Source organism: Bombus pyrosoma, linkage group LG6 (assembly GCF_014825855.1).
Source record: "Bombus pyrosoma isolate SC7728 linkage group LG6, ASM1482585v1, whole genome shotgun sequence".
NCBI lineage: Eukaryota > Metazoa > Arthropoda > Insecta > Hymenoptera > Apidae > Bombus > Bombus pyrosoma.
In genome coordinates, this window is record NC_057775.1 from 12123075 (window position 1) to 12141818 (window position 18744).

At 45.4% G+C, this 18744-nt stretch overlaps 1 protein-coding gene across 4 annotated transcripts in view; it reads left to right on the forward strand.

The window, feature by feature from the left end:
- Window positions 1-18744, forward strand: part of LOC122568149 (transcription factor SOX-6) — a 322224-nt gene that overhangs the window by 115684 nt on the left and 187796 nt on the right. The window contains exon 1 of one of the 4 annotated variants that reach the window (XM_043727545.1): window positions 986-1346. The exons of 1 other annotated variant lie outside the window; for it this stretch is intronic. In XM_043727545.1, the coding sequence (XP_043583480.1) occupies window positions 1239-1346 (108 nt within the window). In that variant the 5' untranslated portion in view covers window positions 986-1238. Of the gene's footprint in view, window positions 1-985; window positions 1347-2350; window positions 2394-18744 lie in introns of those variants that run through there. 2 more of the 4 variants (XM_043727550.1, XM_043727546.1) reach the window with 2 other exon arrangements.

Here is an 18744-nt window from a genome sequence, read left to right on the forward strand (position 1 = left end):
GTGCGGGGCCGGTGCTCGCGACGGTTCATTAATTGCATAGCCATCCTAAACGGAGACACGTCGCCGCGGAAAAATCTTCGGAACTCCTCAGAACTCGTACCGACACCGTAATTACTCCGGCCGCGTAATATCTTACTTCGCGGTGATCTGAATTACTAATCATACCCGCACCTTGAACAAATCCTGCTCATGCGACGGACGGACGTGAATCTATTAACAACGCGTTGCAATTGCCGTCGAACTTGTAGAAATATTACAATTCTAAGCGATGCTGGAGGCGATATCAATGTTAAAATGGAAAATGCGTATCGGGATTTTAACTTTTAGTGTGTATGCTCTGACGACACGTTTATAGTGGATTGAAGACTCATCTTGTTTTTACAATTCGTCTTTATCTTCGGAGTCAGAGTGTGTCGCTACTTCTCTTATCAATTGAAACACGTTGTATTTAAGCCTTCCGCTACTACGCCTCACATATATGTGACGCATTCTAAAAGCCGCTTGGATTGTCTACATTTTCTATTATTGTATGTCTAAAACTATGTGTCGTATTATGTAACATGTCAAAAATTTGAAACTTGCCCTGCGCACAACGACTTTTACTTAAACGGCGGTAACGAAAGGGTTAATATTATTAGTTCTTATAAATAATTGGCAAATAACATGAGCCTCTGAATTGCATTTAAATATACTTCTTAGATTCGTTACTTTGTACCCTATTAAAAGTAATTTATTCTAGTGAAGTCTATAGTTACCCAATAGAAAACTATAAAAGGCAACGGCGACTTAAGTAAAGTAAGGAAACAGTGATACATCTTTATTAAAACAGCGTAAGCCATACTCGCAATGCCAATAGCAATGATTCACTTACCCTTCTAACAAGAAATCATTTCAATTATCTCAACATCGCAGCGACGCTTGAGCGCGCACTATAATTTCGAATTTTGCCGCTAGAGAGACCGCGGCGCGTCATCTGTCAGTCAACAGACAAATATGGCTGCGTTCGAGTTGTTGCCGCGTGTAGCCGGTCGAAAAAGGTTCGTTTTCCCGTAAATAGTTGTTGTATCGAGCAGAGGTTACGTACACATGGCGACCGTATTTCTGAATAATAAGTGCTGATTTACGTGATCGTTATATCGTATGTGATTCGTCGATCACATTCGTTAACAATCGTATACGAATTTACGCATTTGACCGCGTCGCGTGTGGTTATATGGTAAATAATCATTGTGACGCACATGCACGACAACATATTTCTGACATCTATGCTTACATACAGTATTTACAAACTCGAACATCTACGAGAGATTTTCTGGCCAATGAACGCAGTACTTCGACGGGCACCGGTAAGTTCCCACATTCTTTTCCCTTCGAATGAACGATCGTTTTAGACGTTCCATCAGATAATAAGCCCGCGGGCTGATTCGTGAAACGTGCAACAACCTCTAACAAAGAAATCAATGGTAAAGGTACGTCGTATCGTCGATATTGACGAGCTGACACGTACGACAGTAGAATGCAGCGATTGTCTCGGAGGTGAGTACGAGCCGACTTTCTATACTTTGTGCCGACTTTAACATAACTCAAGTGCCCCGGACAAAAGTCAAGGGGAATCGTAGAACGTTGGCATTCAGGGACGGCGCGTAGCTTTACCCACGGGGGAAAACATTTTCGCGCGGTGCAATGCGGCATCGCGATAGACTATCGTGGCGGAGATCCCGCGATAAACGATTCGCGATGCGAGGAAAGGCTGGCGCACGCGTCGATGAATTAGAGAATCGGCGCGGATTTGACGTAGAACGTTGTCGAACCGAATGTCGACTGTCGGTCGAGCCTGTGTACATACGTACATGTGTATATGCGAAAGCTTTGAAAACTCGCGGCAGCGTTCGCCTGTGTGATTAACGAGTTGTACACCGCGGGCACGACTGCTTTTCAGTGGCAGTCCTGCTCGTTTCGAGACTCGCCATTATGTAACGGGAACGGTGTACCCGATGGTGGGGAGAAAAACGGCGCGAATCGCCGCGCGCGCGCTCGAATTATCGCACCTCACCGTACTCACCGTTCGTTGTATATTACCAGATGCGGAGATAAGGGAACGCGCGTTAAATGTTTCATTACCGGCCGGGCTCGCGCAACGTACGCCGGGATTGAATGTCCGGAACGTTGATACAACTTATAGCGTGAATTTCAAGCAGCCTGCGTGTGCACGAGCGAGCTAGCTAACTCGCTGCCGGTGCACCGCGATTCTGCCTCCTTAATAAGCGTGAAAGTTTAGTGTAACCCTTAACTGGCGAGGTGTATTTAACGGGAAAATTGCGATTTTCGATTCTGACAAGTTCTCCGAAGGGGGAACCATGGAACAGCTCGGTGCGTGTGAGATGTTAAATGAGGTTTGTTGCTTACTTATTAAAGCGAACGTCAGCGTGACGAATGACGTCGAGTGAGTAAGTGCACCGGTAACTCGACAAAATCATTTATGGTGGCTCAAGGGTCGAATGCACTTACGCATGTTAGATTAGTTTAGTATCGACGTCTCGAAAATTGGGTATTTCGTAGCAGCTAGACATCTGCCAAGAGTTATAAACAATCTAACGATTATTTTCGATTTATTAAACGTGCTTGGTACACGATACCTTTAACAATACGATAGTAGTTTAAACTTATTATTCTCTTAAGCAACAACCGGTATATGATCACTTCGATGCCTCATTTTTCCAAGGATATAAAGATAACATGCCAGCGTATTTTCCTAATTAACTTGTGTATCCTGTTCATATCGAAATGCATGGAATTAGCATAGGAAAACTAGAAACAGACGTCTTGCAACATAGAAGCGATTAATTTGAATTCCAGATTATAACAATTAAAAGCAAACAATCTAACAACATCAAGATGCATAATAGGTATGCGTAATAGGTATCGGTATTACAATCTATCCATAGTAACGAATTTATGACAATAAAGTAGATTTATGTGTTTCTACATTCTGTACATTGCCATACATTCGTATAAGATTTATCGACGGTCGGAAAAATTATCATTCATTAATTTCATTTGCTTTCCAATGAATCTGTCCCTTTTATCCAGTCTGAAAATAGAAATCGAACCTCGTCCTATAACTTGGTGTCGGTAACAATCCGGCGTTGCATAAGTACAATAATAAACACCTGTAATCGGTATGAAACCGGTTCTTTAAAAACAGTTTGAACGCTGCAACAGCGTAAAAACTGGCGGACAGGCGTTTCACGCGGTCGCGGTTAGAGCCGTGGCGCTCGAAGAAGAACGAGCCGTCCTCTCGCGCCATAGCCGATGGTATATTTCGCTTTGTCTTATCCCGCCGGGGTGTAGGGTGTAAAATGCGTGTGGAATACGTGCTAAGACAAGGGTCACCGATACACCTGCCCCGGAGCTTCTAGAGCGCGATAATATAGGATTCTGATCCGACAACTGCGACCGGTATCTTCTTCTTCTCCCCTTCGCATCGTTCCAGCCCATCCAGAGAACATAATGCCGTGTAGAGCAGCCGCTCATAACGCTCGGCGAACCTGTTGAGATATAGCCCGGGTAGTGTTTCAATCGCTAGGCCACGGAACGTCGACAATGATACGTACGCGCGCGTATATACCACGTATGCAAAACGTATTACAATATTGGATAGCCGGCCCATGCATCACGATAGTCGAAATAAATCAACCGCGAACAAGCACAGACGTGGCCGGCGGAGTCTTAAATAATTTACTAATTTTTCAATGGGTCGACCCTAAAGGTCGAGTCCGCGTCGAGTACCGCGTAAATCCCTTTGGCTATGCCTCTCCCGGCGAGCCCTTGCGTCTGAGTTCAATCCCAACCCGTTCGAGACTACGCGAGAAGTCTCTACGTACTCGTACTCTCGGATACGGTACGTTCAGCCCGTTGGAAACCGAGGGAAATCGCGCGATTGGTACCGTTGAAAAATCCCTACGAAACGCGTATCCCGTGCGTACTGTACTCTACGAGCTGGCGATAAAGAGTCATAGTTCTCTCTCTGTCTCTCTTTCCTTCCTTCGTTTTCTGAGTCGCGAAATGCTTCCGCAAAGGGACCAACAAAACGACTTGAGTTCGCATCGTTGCCGTGGCTGAACATAATGTAAACATCGGAACGAGCAAAAATCCTTACTTATTACCTTCCACGAGCTTTCCTCTTGGCCCAGGGTCACGACTCTCCATTTCCAAGCAGAGCTAAGCGACATTAGGTGAATTCGTTCTTCGGGATGTTTTATCGTTCTCTGTGTATACGGGAGGCATTCGAATCGCTGGCTGGCAGCGATGCGCAAGATCTTACAAAAGCGAGGGCATCGTCGGACCGGACAATGCCACTTGATCCCTCAGCCAGTGGCTCTGCGTTTCTGGTCTATTCCTCACCCCACGTATCCTTTTTATTCCATCCCCTTTCTGTCGTCTCTGTTGCTCCGCTTTCGGTTCGTATCTTTTTCTCACTCTCGTTATAATGGGCAAACACATAATAAAGAGGGTAAGCGCGGGCCGCGTACGCGATATGTGGGGCGTTTAACAATGGAGCACACCTGAGCACGGGCCGGTGCGTTTGAGATGGCTTTAGGGAGGTGGAGGAAAAGAGAGAAAGGGAGAGAGCGAAGGTACCGCATGGTGCATCGGTATGAAACGTAGTGGGACGAAAAACGAGCGGTCCGCGGTGTACGGTGCGAGGGGCGCGGAACAATGCTTTCGACCTCTTCTTCTTCTTCTTCCTTCTCCTCCTCCTCCTCGTTCTCGTCGTTGTTTCGTCGCCGTCGCCGTCGTCGTCGTCGTCGTCGTCATCATCGTCGTCGTTGTCGTCGTCGTCGTCGTCGTCGTCGTCGTCGTCGTTCGTGGCGGTGCCCCTTTTCCTCCGGCATCTCCTCGCCACCGAGCCAGGGTGCCGGCACGATGCTCTCCCATTTGTTCGCGAAACACCGAACACAGGCAGTCACCTCGTACGCACGTCGTCGTAGCGCAGCTTGGCATTGTCCACGACGCTCCCCCTGAACCGGTCGCGCATGTGTGCATCACGTATCTCTTTCAACTGTACCGGCTAAGCTGCTGCGCTGGAAAACTGCCACCTTCGAGTGTCCGGTCTGTGTACTTCTTTTTTCCTTCTTTTTGCTCCCCTTCGGTTTTTCTCTCTAGTTTTTTTTCACTTGTTTTTCTTTTTCTATGAAGACGTTGGCCAAGACGTTGTTACATATCTATATTTACTTACGTACGTCTGTCCGGGAAACTGGTGATTCCGAATGATGAATGTTCTTTTCAATTTCTCAGTCTTAATTTTGCTTCCGTTTCCGTTCCTTTTTTGTATTACATTGTAATACAAAAAATGTAATTAATAATTACACGCTAATTACACGTAAGAGTATAGTAATGTTATACGCTGAAATAAGATTATCCCATTAATTATTAATGCCTTTATTGACGTTTTCGTTGAAGTCTCGGTAAAAAAAAAAAAAAAAACAAAGTATGCATGTTTAATTTGAATCCAAGAAATTACAAGTAACAAAATATTCCGTGCAATGCATACCTGAACGTTGTAAAAAAATGTTAATCTCATTTTAAAAATGATTTGCATCATCGTGCCTGTGCAGATAATTATAAATAAACGTAATGTATATGTAGGTATACTTAAATAGCGAAGGAGACGCAAAAACGATCATTGCAGATTTATCGAAGTATCATAATATGCAACGCGATGGATTTAAATAAAACTATAATAGATTACCGCAAAAAGTAATATCACGACTTCATGGACGAAAGAAGTAAGACAATTTATACATGTCAGAACTTAATTAATCGTTCTAGAAATAGCAAGATTTTTTCGATTAAATCTTTTTTACATATTCTGTAATTTTTGGTGATAGAATCATGTTCGCAATGAGATTTCTCTAATTAAAAGAATTCAGAGTTCAGAATACAAAAATATCGCAAAGTTGTTGCAACAGAATTTAAGATTAGTAAAAAGTGAACCTATAAAGACTGAGATTAAAAATAAAATGTAATAGTGGTGGAAAATCAAAGTAGGTCGTTAATCTTTCATTCCACTTATTGAACCTGCGTCAACAGCAGCACGAATGATCGTTATTGCAAAGCCTGGGACGATAACACGTAGAAACGAGCGTAGCACGCTTACGTTGTGCTGTGAACGGGTCGTTAAATACGTTCGTTTACACGACAACGTCTTATTAGTCGCATTCGTTCGTTACGTAACAATGATTCGAATCGTTGGTCGCGTTACACATTAACAGAACGGAATACATCGTCGTGTCGCTCAAAGGGGAGGAATAATGAACGGTTTAGATCTCAAGAACCCATTTTTCTCCACCGTTGCGCGAACGCTCCGCCCTTTATTTGCTTTGTCCACGTAAAGTTGTGCAACCAGGTCATCGTATTACCGAAAAAGAATACGCACAATTTAGTATTTGCTGTAGATAACGATAGAACAGATTTTACATTTAACATTTAGGATTCAATTGTTTGAAGCTGTTTGTGATTACGAATAGCAGTATATATACATATATACCAAATAGTTAATCACGAGAATAAGCAACTTAAACTAAGACGGTCATCTATACTCATTTCTATTCGCTCGAGCGGTGAAACCACGTTTTTGTTCTTTCCATTTCTGCTCTCGATCAAATATTATTATGCTCGCCTTGGAGAGATATTGGTCGAGAGAACGTCTTCCTTCACGACAACGAGCTGGTTTTCCATACGATTTCTCGCAGTGGTTAACAAATTTTTTTATTGTGACGTTTATACGAGCAGGAACGCGAGCTTCTGCTCGTTCAACACGTATCTTTAACGACGGATATCGCGGCCCAGGTCGTTTCACGTTCGACAAAACCGGTGACGACGTTAACCGCGTTTTGCTTTGATCTGTTGCACCACAGGCACTTTCAGCGTTAATTTTTCTCTCTTCCTCCAGCGAGGGTCCCGCTCTGTCGCGCTCTCCGCTCGTGACGAGAGATCATTAACCGGCTTGCGGACTCGCCGTGCTCGGGTATTAGAATTTAAATCGTCGCTGATATAATTACGAGCAAAAGCTGAATATCTCGGCCGCGGAAGAAATTACGACGGCGATCCGCCCGGGCGAAAAATTAATAAGGAGATCCCACAGGGTATTCTACGCGGCTACACTAACTTTGTTATTAACGCGTTCGATCGTCGATCCCGATACACACTAGCTACACGCCTATTTTCAACTACGAAGCCATTTTTCTTTCTTTTCTTCGTTCCTCTGCTCGCTACGCGTCTCGCGTATCAGCAGAATAATAATAATAATAATAATGATGATAATAAAACCACTTGCTCGTGAAACAACTCTTAAAATGATCAATCGAGCGTTCGATTTGCGGCATTATAAATCCAGGGCTAATTAAGGTGGATGGTGAAGCTCGACGGAAAGATCGAGACGCGGCTCATCGAGTCGGCAACCCGTTCCACGACCAAACGGAATGTTAACAGGCACGTAGATTCGTATTATCTCCTGGAGCCAGGATTTTCCATGACTGACATTGTATCTGGTGCGTTTAATCGTCGCGGATTCTGCATCCGCGAGTCTCTTTAGTCGTCCCGCCCGAATTACGATAAACGACCACTCGCGTATAAACCGAAGGTAATGTCACGAAGACCGAGAGAAATTTCTTGGCCGAGGGAATCTCGATGGCTCGAGGTATCGTTCGGAATGCGCGTAATCTAACGTCGATTCGAAAGGAGAAGAAGCTGGGCTCGCCGCTCGAGTAACCCATTATCGTGCTAATGAACAAGCTCGACCGAAGATGGAACGCTTCAGAACGGATTCGTGAGCAATGAATCCGATATCGGCTTCGCGGAATATTTCCGTGGACCGAGTATTCGGCGATAGCATCCGACGAATTGGAGAAATCGCCTAGTCATCGTTCGGAATGATCCCCGCCCCCCGACTGCCCCTCTCTTCAATGTCCTCGTCGTTCGTACGAACCTCCGAGCGAAAGTATTTTTTTCACAGGAGCCGCGAGAAAGGAGCGGACCCTTAAGTACCGTTCTTTCGTTCCTCGTCGACGCACCGCTCGATTCGTGCACGCTTTCATTGCCGTTGGAATGCGATGGTTACTTCTCTCGCCCGTATGCGCGCCGTAGGATCGCTCAAGGCCGCGGTGGCTCAGGTGAACGGATGAATGGATTTGTCAGATGAATGCCCGGCATATAAGGGCGCATCTTCTTCAATTACCACTCGCATGTGTCCGAATACCGTGTTTTCTTTTCGTTCCTACCCATGTTTGCTATCAATAGCAGCTGTGTTATGTTAACACTATCATCGAAAGGTAGTCAGCTACTATTGGTGGTTATTTGGTTAACGGAAGAAATATGTATAGCACTGATTAGTTATAGCATTGCGACAGGACCTTCCTACGTACAATCTCAAAAATAAGCAACGCATAGTTTCATTATTAATTGGAATGATCAAATCTGCAAATCGAGTGATGTAGCAACGTAAGATGAGAATGAGCAAGCTGGTTGTGTTCTTTGTCCCTATGCCGATTGTGTATCGGTAGTTAACTCTCTCGCTCTAACTTTCCTGAAGATCCTTTTGTGCTCTACGTGTGCTGTCGTGTCCACGTTGAAAGCTATTGTTTACCGTTCGACGCGGCTAGATGAATCGATTCGTTTCTGCGTGTCAGATTTCCTTTTCTTTTTTTCGAGTCGCCGTGGACACGATGAGTCGCGTTTTCCGTGGCTGCTTAATAAGTCAGATTAATTCCGCGTAGATCGATATTCATGAAGTTATTCCACGTGTGTGCGCGGTCATTACATATCTTGTTAGCAGTAAATTAGATTCTTCGTGGTGAGAGATGGGATACGATGAATTTGAGATATGAGATTCTAATGATATCATGGCTGAATATTGCAATAATTCATTCTAAAGGTGCACCGCATTCGTAGGTTTATCTTTCCGATAGCGTTACTATCTTTCTCTAATTGCATATTCTAATCTAACTGTCCCTCAATCGTTCGCATCTTTTTAAAGCTCTATCAAATTTCACATAGCTGCAGTTATTTTTACGAAATTGTAACTATGGTAGTTACACACTATATCATTCACTAAATTTTGCTACAAATGCTCTTAAATTATTAATTCCCAGAAATGTTCTGGAAAAATTTTAACATCGATCCATCATTACAAAGATAGTTAATCTTTACACCGTGTCTATTTCATTCGATTCCCTGCAACATTTACAATCCCATTGTCGATATGACAGGCAGAAATGTCAATTTACGATCAGCAACGATATCTACAATTACCAAGTACTTAGGTATTTATTGCACAAAGATCTCCATATCTGCAATCTACAACGAGAACGACACGTTTCTAGCAACATAAATTATCCTAATACAAACTCTACAAACATCCTCTCTCCGCATTATCAGTTCCTCTACATCAGTTCCTCAGTTATGCATTCTGATTACCACTTTCAACATTCATTTCCAAAAAATTCACCTCAAAGTCCAGGAAAAAGTTCCACTTGTGTCGTCGAAGGTTCGAAACGACCTCCGTAAACATCTGGTCCTGATAGTGAAAATCGTGAGCAACCTGATCCGAGGGTCGGAGCTGGCCTAGGTCTGCATAATGGAGGCAGTCCGTTAACAATCGCGTAGAAAGACGCGGCGGCGGTCGGTTTTAGATCGAGGAATATTGGGGTATTGTAGGAGCGGCACCTAGCGTGGTGTGTGCGTGTGTTGACAATGGGAAGCCTAGTGGGTGCGTTAATCCCATATGTAAGCTCGCTCTGTGGGAATATTTCGTCAGGCTGTTGGGGGTGGGTGTGCTGACGAAGGGGCGGCAAAGAGGGGAAAGGACAGAAACGGTAGAAGATGCTGGAGATCGGGAAGGCGGGTAAGAGGGACTCTGGGTCTATTGTTGCATCCTGGCGATATAATCTGGGGTACACGCGATGCCTCTGTCGGCGAACCGAGACAGACGGAGGTGACTCGCGCGCTCAAAGGATCGCGCGGTGCGTTCTTCCAGGCTCCTTCGTAATTGCCGCGAACGAACGAACGATCGTAAGAACGAGCGAACGAACGAACAAATCGCCGGACAGATCTCCGCTCGCGAGCTTATCGGACTTCGCGGCGCGCCTTTGTTCGAAATCGATAAACACGTTGCCGAAGAATCATTTTCCATTTTCACTCGGCGATCGATCGACGGCCGCGAGTACTACGCGCGAGATACTCGAGACCCGATAAGGGTCGCGCGAGTCGAGGGGTTACGCTTAGAGGCGTTTCTCACGCGTCTTTTCTCCGCCGGATAGGAGAGAAGTCAAGTGAGGAAGAATCGAATCCTGTTAGGTGAGATGGAACCGTTGTTTCTTGCTAAGGCAACGTGTTCGACGGGTTGGGCCGTGGAATTCGGGAAGTTTGCCTGTGATGTATTTCTCTTATCGTGGTGTAGGAGTGATGCATGATGCTGTCAGAGTATGGTATGTATTAATTATGTTTATTGTTTTATCGGAAAAATTTAAACTGATGGATCGAAGAATAGGAAACATTTCGCGCGAAAATCAAATGATAAATACTCTCTTCGTCTCTCCTTGTATCGTTTCTCGTTAATTTTCTATCTAAACTGGACAGTAAAACAATTTTCTTAGTTGTTGGGAATAATTCTCTGATGCAACGTAAGACAAACAAACGACTAGATCTCGTGTAAATAAAAACCAGCACGATTATAAAGGGTGGGTTTAAGATGACGGGTTAAAAACGCATTCCGTGTTCCCGTACGTAAGAAAGAAGATGAAGAGCACGAAGAAGCTGAAGAGGAAGGGTCGCGGTCCCATTCTGGTAGCAATTTCTGCTTGTCTTTTCCCGTTCTCGAAGGAGCCATGGCCGTGCCGTATCTCACCTGCAATTTCATCCTTTCGGTCGAGTGGTTTCGAAATTCCAGCTGTGACGGACGGGCGACGCCAACGACGCCGTTCCGCCCGTAAGAGTTCTGGTTCTAATCTCGAGACCGGATATCGAGCCAGTGTACGGTGTCGTCGGTGATCGGTCAGGGGATCGGTCTCTCGGAAAAGTGGCTGGCCACTTTTGTAGACGCACTCTGGCGAACGTGGGAATGATTTTGAGAGAAGGGCAAGCCGCGGCGAGATCAGGACGAACGCTAGACGGAGAGGGAGAATCGAGGAGATAAAGGGGGACAGAGAGAGAAAGCACCTGAACGCCTCTTCGAGCCAGTTCCGTGGCGTCTTGGTTCCAAGTCTGTGTGTGATCCACAGCCTCGTGTATATACGTGTACATAGACGCCAGAAGAGAAAGAGAGAGAGAGAGAGAGAGAAGGATGGAGAGAAGGAGATGGAAAGATGCGGAGGCAACACACATGTTGTCCCGTGTATGCGCGTTCATGCAGTTTGTAACGCGCGGAACAGGTATTCCCCCATTGAAATAAGGTAACGTCGCGAATATGAAATATACCCCCTTGTACAACTTGATAATCCGTGGTTACCATAAATCCTGAGTGATTATCCGCGTGTCTATTTATAAGCCTCGTGGCGTCGCCCTCGCCTCTCTGCCCACCCCTCGTCTTCGCGCCGTTCGTGTATACCTCCCTCCTTATCCCTCTTCCTTCTTTGTTCGGATATTCATCCACCCTCCCAACCCCCGTCCTGCCGACCCGTTCTCCATCGCTATTCTCTCCTTCTTCAACCACTGGCGAGGATGATCGCGCCCAAAGGACCTCTCGCGCGTTTCTACCTATATGCGTGTCACGGCCTTTCATCCTCCTGTGTGTCAAGCAGAGAGAGAGAAAGAGAATAACAGGGAGAGAATCCTTTGGAGATACGCTCGATAGGATTAATCGGCTTACGAAGACACGCTCTCTCCGCCTGCCGGTCGCCAAGAGAGAAGAATATGATTTGTTGCCGAACATTCGTCCGCACCTGCGACAAAAATGGCGTTCGCCCGATGACGGGGCTGAGAGAGCTTTCTCCTTCGTCGAGGAGAGACGTACTTGTGGTAAACTGTAGACGTTCGATGATCCAAGTTGTCTTTCCAAGCTCTTGCAGCAACGAATGTTTCCTGTAAAATTCAGTCTGTCCCTTAATTTTTTTATCGACGTAAAAACGTTTAACATCCAATCGTTCCACATTACGAATGATAAACGCGGTAATTCGTCCATATTTCAATTGAATATCGATAACCTCCGAGAAGAGAAAAATAAGAGAGTAATAATAATAAATGATAAACTTCTGTACATAATAATCGTGGTCGTTTTGATCGAGTGGCGCAAGCACGAACGGGACGTGAACGTATACACGCGTGTGATACGTTGCTCAACGTCTGGCGTGGTCCGAGAGCCGGAAACGATCGAAACGCGAAACACGTCTGTGCACTGTCAGATTAATTGCACCCGATTCGTTCACCGCTGTATCTGCGCGCTCTCGGGAGGCGATCGTTCGAACGTTAATGCATGGAACGAATTAACAGTTTGCGTTTGAAAAAAAAGGTCGCGATAGCGATCTGTTGCGAGCGAGATCCACTTCTCCGATGTCAAACGGAATTCCACGAGCTCGTGTTACGGTTATGCGAGCAGATGTACGCCTTTCGACGATAACAAGTGCTCTTCCGGTTTCGCCTGGCCGCCCGGAAACCACGTTCGATCCCGTGGCGCTCGCGTCGCACGCCATTCCGTCTATCGTTTCTGTTTCTGTTTTCCTTGCAAAGCTGTTGCTGCCGCGCGCTGCAAATATCGGCGCCGTTTCTCTTTTGTCAAACAGGAAACGCGTTCCACGAGAGTGTATAAAATTATATCTGCTCTCAGACATCTAATCTTCGTATCGCATCTATAATATATCATTCCTGACAGGACCATACCTCGTTGCGTAATTCCGGGTTTCTTGCGAATGAAATTGCTCGCGATCTTAGCAAACCAGCCCGTTTTCCTACTACCAGACGTAGTTACATACATAGGTACACAGGCTGATTTCTTCATTAACCGCCTTCCTCAAATTCCATTCGTGCTCGATACGAGCCTGTAAGGATCGTCCAGACGTTGAATAATCTTATTCTTCGTCTGTTCCACTCGATGCGTTAGTTTTGTCGTATCGGAGGTTCATAAATCAAGAAGGAATATTATATTTATTGGTTTTGTAAATTTGAAGGTGTGAAAAATGTAGTAACTGTAGCAATAAGAAAGAAATATGTTCGATCGTGTGTATCTTTACATTTCTTTTCGGACGATAAAGCTGCACAGGTTATTTCTCATTTCTATTCTTATAGAGATTAACGGACCGAAAGAATTATAACGTCTTGACAATCTCGATAAATTTTCAAGTTAGCGATACTCGTAAGTTCGTTTCCATCGTGCACCTGGTGCAAGCGAATTAACATATAGCTCGTATCTCATTATGAGATGTATGTTTTTTGATACGACTCGTGCTTTAGTTCCTTTCAGAAGAAGATTTAACAGAATGGCATTTAATGGTACATGCATATTACCTGTCGTTGAAAGTAAGAGCATTTAATTCAAGACTCGATAAATTTTCTTTTGACGAGGGGAGATAGTATTCCATTTTTAAAACGCGATGATGCTATAATTTTACTTACGTAATTTGTATTATATTATTTATGTTCGCTTTATCATCTTGATAGTATCGATATCATTATTTCATACTCATCGCTATTTCATCAAACTTTCATTTCCAAAATTAAACTCGCAGAACGAGTAACGAGTCGTACCTTTGATATTTCGATTAATATCTTGGGATCAGATAAAGCGTCGATTTGTGCGAGAAAAGTCAAGGAAAAGGGGTTCATTCGAGCGTCTATGGTTCGCGTGGACTTTGCGTCTACGGGACGATATCGGGGCTATCCTCGAACATCGCTAGAGGCGCTGCGTGTTATGCTGCGGCAAGCTATTAAAAACCCAAGTTATGAATGAAAGCCGAGCTGAAATAGAATGGCACGCCGTGCTCCGCCCACAAGAACAGGTACAAACACCACGAACGATAAGCTTAGCTCAAGTCCAATGTCAGAAGATTCCCTAGAGGCTAGAAACGAATCCTTGTTCGCTAACCTGTGCTGATATTTCACGCGGAAGCGAAAATTATCTGTTTTTCGGTGTTCGGTTAGCGTGGCAAACGGTTTTCGATGATTATGATTTATGTCATTATTTTAAGCTGGAAAGCAATTTGATGAACTCGAGGGACAAGAGAAACTCGATTCTGAGAAGATTTTTTAAATTCTGGTATTTTGGTAGAAGGCTATGAACATTATGTATAAAAATGAGCTCCAAAAGACGTTAGATCGACAAAACAAGCTGTCATCGATATCTTCTCCCCTTGTAAACGGTATTTAACAAATATAGAATTTTCTTTACTAACGATATTTGTTTGTTAATCGCTTCAACTTATTCGTTTAACAAGAAAAATTCACTTCCTTTCGTACGACGCGTATAAACGAAAAATTTCTCCGATTTCGTATACCTTAGCTGCGAATTGCTTAACTTAATTCGTCTTACGCGAACGAAAGAATTCACGGAAGTACCGACAAGGTCAGGAGAAAACATCGTTCGATCGTGTAGCGTTGATTTACTCCGGTCGGCGGTGTAAGGGGTTCGCGCGTCGTAAACCCAAATCACGGCGGAGCAAATTATGCGTAAACGAGCTGGACGGAACGACGGGCAATACATCGGAATCGTACGGCGGGTCGCCGGAGGTTCGACGCGGAGGGATCGTGAAAAGGGCACGATGCCCGACTGTCTGTCACATTCTTGATGTCAGCGGGCCGGAGAAGGGCCGGTAGTCGAGCATCCTGACGATTCAATTAGGATTCAGGCATGCAGCAGAGGTCCGGATCTCTCCTCCGTGTGCTGTTCGCCTGGCCCCTCTCACCTCCTTCCTGCGTCAGCTTTCTTTACAGACCCTCCTCGGCTATAATCGATCGTCGATTTCACGAGAGATCCGGCTGGCCGTTCGCGTGGCCATTGATGTACGGGGGCTGATAGAAAAATACTGAGAATTCTCGCGTATGCCGATGAGAATCTTTATAAACATTTGCAATTTTCTCCGAAGCAATCATCGATCGAACTCGTCTGATATTTTGAAGATCTTCCGTCACATTCGAATCGTTTTAGGAAAACTTTGTCATCGAAAACACTTTTATATTCGATGAAATTTGTTTTGATTTCTGAAATAAAGTTTAATCTTATTCCGTTACTTCTTTATCGAAACTTATCGTTGCTACTGTCAACATTGCTGAAAAGTAGATTGTTAAACTTGTCGAACAGTGTCTCCTATATCTATACCGGGAGAATTCTAGATTTCGATTCACGAATATCATCGACGTAGCTACGAACACCAGAGATTTTACGGAAGTTATCGAATCGTTGGCGGCTAGATGGTCGCGGGTGAGCTTCTTCGAAATTCAATAACTCCCGCGTCCCTGGCTCTATGATTAACGAAGGCTGCGACCGCGTCGATCGATACAGAACTATCCCTTTTACGTATGGAAATATCGTTATAATCGTGTACACAAACGAGTCCGCCGCGGTGAGACTAAGGAAGAGGAAGCAAAGCGTTGAACCAAGGGGTTGAAAGCTTGGACGAGGCCCATCGGCGAGAAGCGTCGCGGGACAATGGAGCAATCAATAGGGTAATGTGAGGACACTTTATCGAATTATCGATGCGGTCGACACTGGCGTACCTACGGTCAATGGACACGGGTACCCTGCTTTTCGAACGAACCCTTTCCCCTTCCCTCCAACACCCCCGCGCGGTCCTCTTGCACTGTCTTTCTCTCTTACTTCTGACCAACCGTTCTCTCGCCTCTGTTAACGTTCCTCCGGCGCTGCTTTCTATCTGCCTATCCGTCTCTCTTTCTCACGGTTTCCCGTCAATGTTCGTTCGCTGATAAAGTGAAGCATCCGTGCCGTAACAAGCTCAGTCGCCCTTGACACTTTGCCCAGTTAATGTCCACCGGGCACGCGATAAATCCGCCCTCGAACGCTTTAATAACCGTGTCGTGTTTGTGTGTGCGTATACGTGTGCATGTGGTAACACGCGAGTGTCTTCCCGTCGCGAAATTCATTATTCTCTTCGCGTTCCGTGACCTCGTTCCTCGATCGTAAATATCGTCTAGAACCCCATCGAACCGCGAATCATCCTTCGTCCGTGTCGGTCGACCGATGGAAGTCGTAACGAACTGTCCAAAGACTCGAAATTTGTAAAGTACGATGTTCTTTTCACAGCGGAAATATTAGATCTTTTTGTCGAAGCGGATCGATGGAGGATGGGCAAGAACGTGTTCTCAGATTCTTCTTTCCTCTACGCACGGAGGCGATCGCGCGCACAGGTGGCAGAGATCCTCGCGTGGAGCTCGGTTCTCGTTTCACGGATTCTCGATCCGGAGATCATTAATCACGTCGGTTCTCCCCCCGGACGAGCTGAAATCTCTCGGCTCGCGACGCAAAAGACTGCGAAACGCAGCTAGAGGAAACCCGGTCGCGAGTGGGTTTCGCGGACACTTAACAGGGACGATGGTGGGCCGATGCTTTTTACGCGGACGCGATCGCATATTTCATGTCACTTCGACTCGATCGCTTTTTCGTTTTTTTTTATTCTTCTGTCAGCTCCGCTCTGTTTCTATATGTCGAATATACTTATAGGGTGAGATAAAAGTAACGCAACTGGAAAGATTGTATAGAAAATGCTGCGTATCGTGGTTCATTATGCATCGCGAAGTTAGTCTTTGAACAGATTTGTGTACCAAGTTCTTGGCTCGTTCTAAAGGAGCGAATCCGCCAGAGATGAGGGCAAGAAATTAGGTAATGTTTTGGAGAGTAAAGAATTTAACGGTACGTATGAACATGGAGGAATAGTTGGATGGTAAAAATATCAAAGGGGAAGAACTAGTTATACTAAAAACCATCGATGATAAATTGCGCATGATGTTTTTTTATTAGTCGACTGACAAGCAACTTAAGAAAAATGATAATTCAATTTCGTCGTTCGTATAAATTAGCAAACAAAATAGTTGCTTCAATGAGACACGAAACAAAAATTTCCTACAACGACTATCTCTTAAATCGTTTAACAAGGACAGATACCACAAACTTCTTTCACCATTCCTCATAGTTTCATTGTTAATCATTTTAAAGCTGTGTTACTTTCGCGTCACTCTGTATACGTACATCGTTCGAGCATGGCAATACACACAGAAGCGAACGCAGTTGTAATTGCCGCGTTCGGTGTTCGGTGTTCTTATCTGGACGGTGTGTCCGCGGCGAGTCGCGTCGGGGCCGTGTCGCCTTGGACTCGGCGTGTCCGATTGACCGCGTGTGAGAACACGATATCGCACGAATGAGTTATGATCCTTATTCGAGGATTTGCATACCGATTCATTATGCGCCGGTAGAAGTCAAAATTGGAACGCGACGTGGCGCAACGGCCGCGCGATCGCGCCACCTCAAGGCTCGCGGAACGCGACCGAACGATAAATCAAACACCTTCCTCCCCATGGCCCGATTTTTTATTTTTGCATCGATCGGTCACCGCACGTACCATCGTCTCTCCTTCTATAATATCGCTGCTGCGTATAATATCAGGATACATAATCAAACGAGGTAAAAGGTAAGCGCTGCAGAGAAAATACTAAGAAGGAAAGAGTAGGCATGGCGAGACGAGTGTAACGGACTTTTCGAAAACGTCCTTCGGCGGTTTGCCGCGCGGCAGGTTATTATCACGAGTGTGCCTACAAACACGGCCGGCGAAGGCCGTGCGCACAGATGTTCTAAATTGCGCGCAAACAAATCACTTTGGTACCATCGACGCACGCAAATACAGTTGTGCAATGACTCGGCCTGTTAGGTAATTCGATTTATGTAACGGTGCCGCGGCTATTGTTCACGCGTGTCGCTATTTCGCGCGTGATCCGTTCGACAGCCGCTCAGGAGAAAGAGTACTTATCTTCTGGTATTACGTTATACTCGGTTCTTGCCTAGCTGTTACCGCGAGATATACGTATAACGAAGGAGAGATATTTATTTCCGTTGCACACGTCGCACGGGGTATCGATTCAATTAATTTCGCGGTCCTCTCCTGGGTAGAACAGGGGCAAAATAAAAAGAAGACATCGATCAGCTTCTCTCTCGAGAAACGAGACGCGGAGAAACGGATGAACGGATTGTCCGAGATAAGAAGAGATGACAGGTAATTCGGCCGATGGAAACGAGACAGCCGGTTACGGTGCCCTGAACGCGAGCCGATCGTCCTCTCCGCGCGTCTTAATCCTTCTTGCGTTCGATTTGCCCGCTTTTATCGATCCTTCGCCGCGATAAGCCCGACCGGATCTGTCGGAGCTGACGGATTTTTCGCCACGACTAATTGGCCGATGCAGATGTTTCCGAAACTTGTTCGAAAATCGTATACATTATACCGGAACGATAGTCACGATATATCGTCTTCGTATAACACCGTATGATCGGCTTGCAATCGGTTTCAAGTCGGTTTCGAGCGGTTTCACCAGGCTCCCGTAACCGAACCAAACTCGCCCGATCAATGAACAGAGAACAGAGGCCGATACGCGTTCTGCTCTCCGGGCTTTACCCCACTTTCATCCCTAGAACAGAAGTTCTAGAAGGTTGGCAAGTCGATGGGCGGAGGGAGGAGAGCGAGATAATACTCGCGCGACTGCCTTAAAGCGTGCGTACTCGCGGCTTAAACAGCAACAGCAGCATCAGCAGCACCG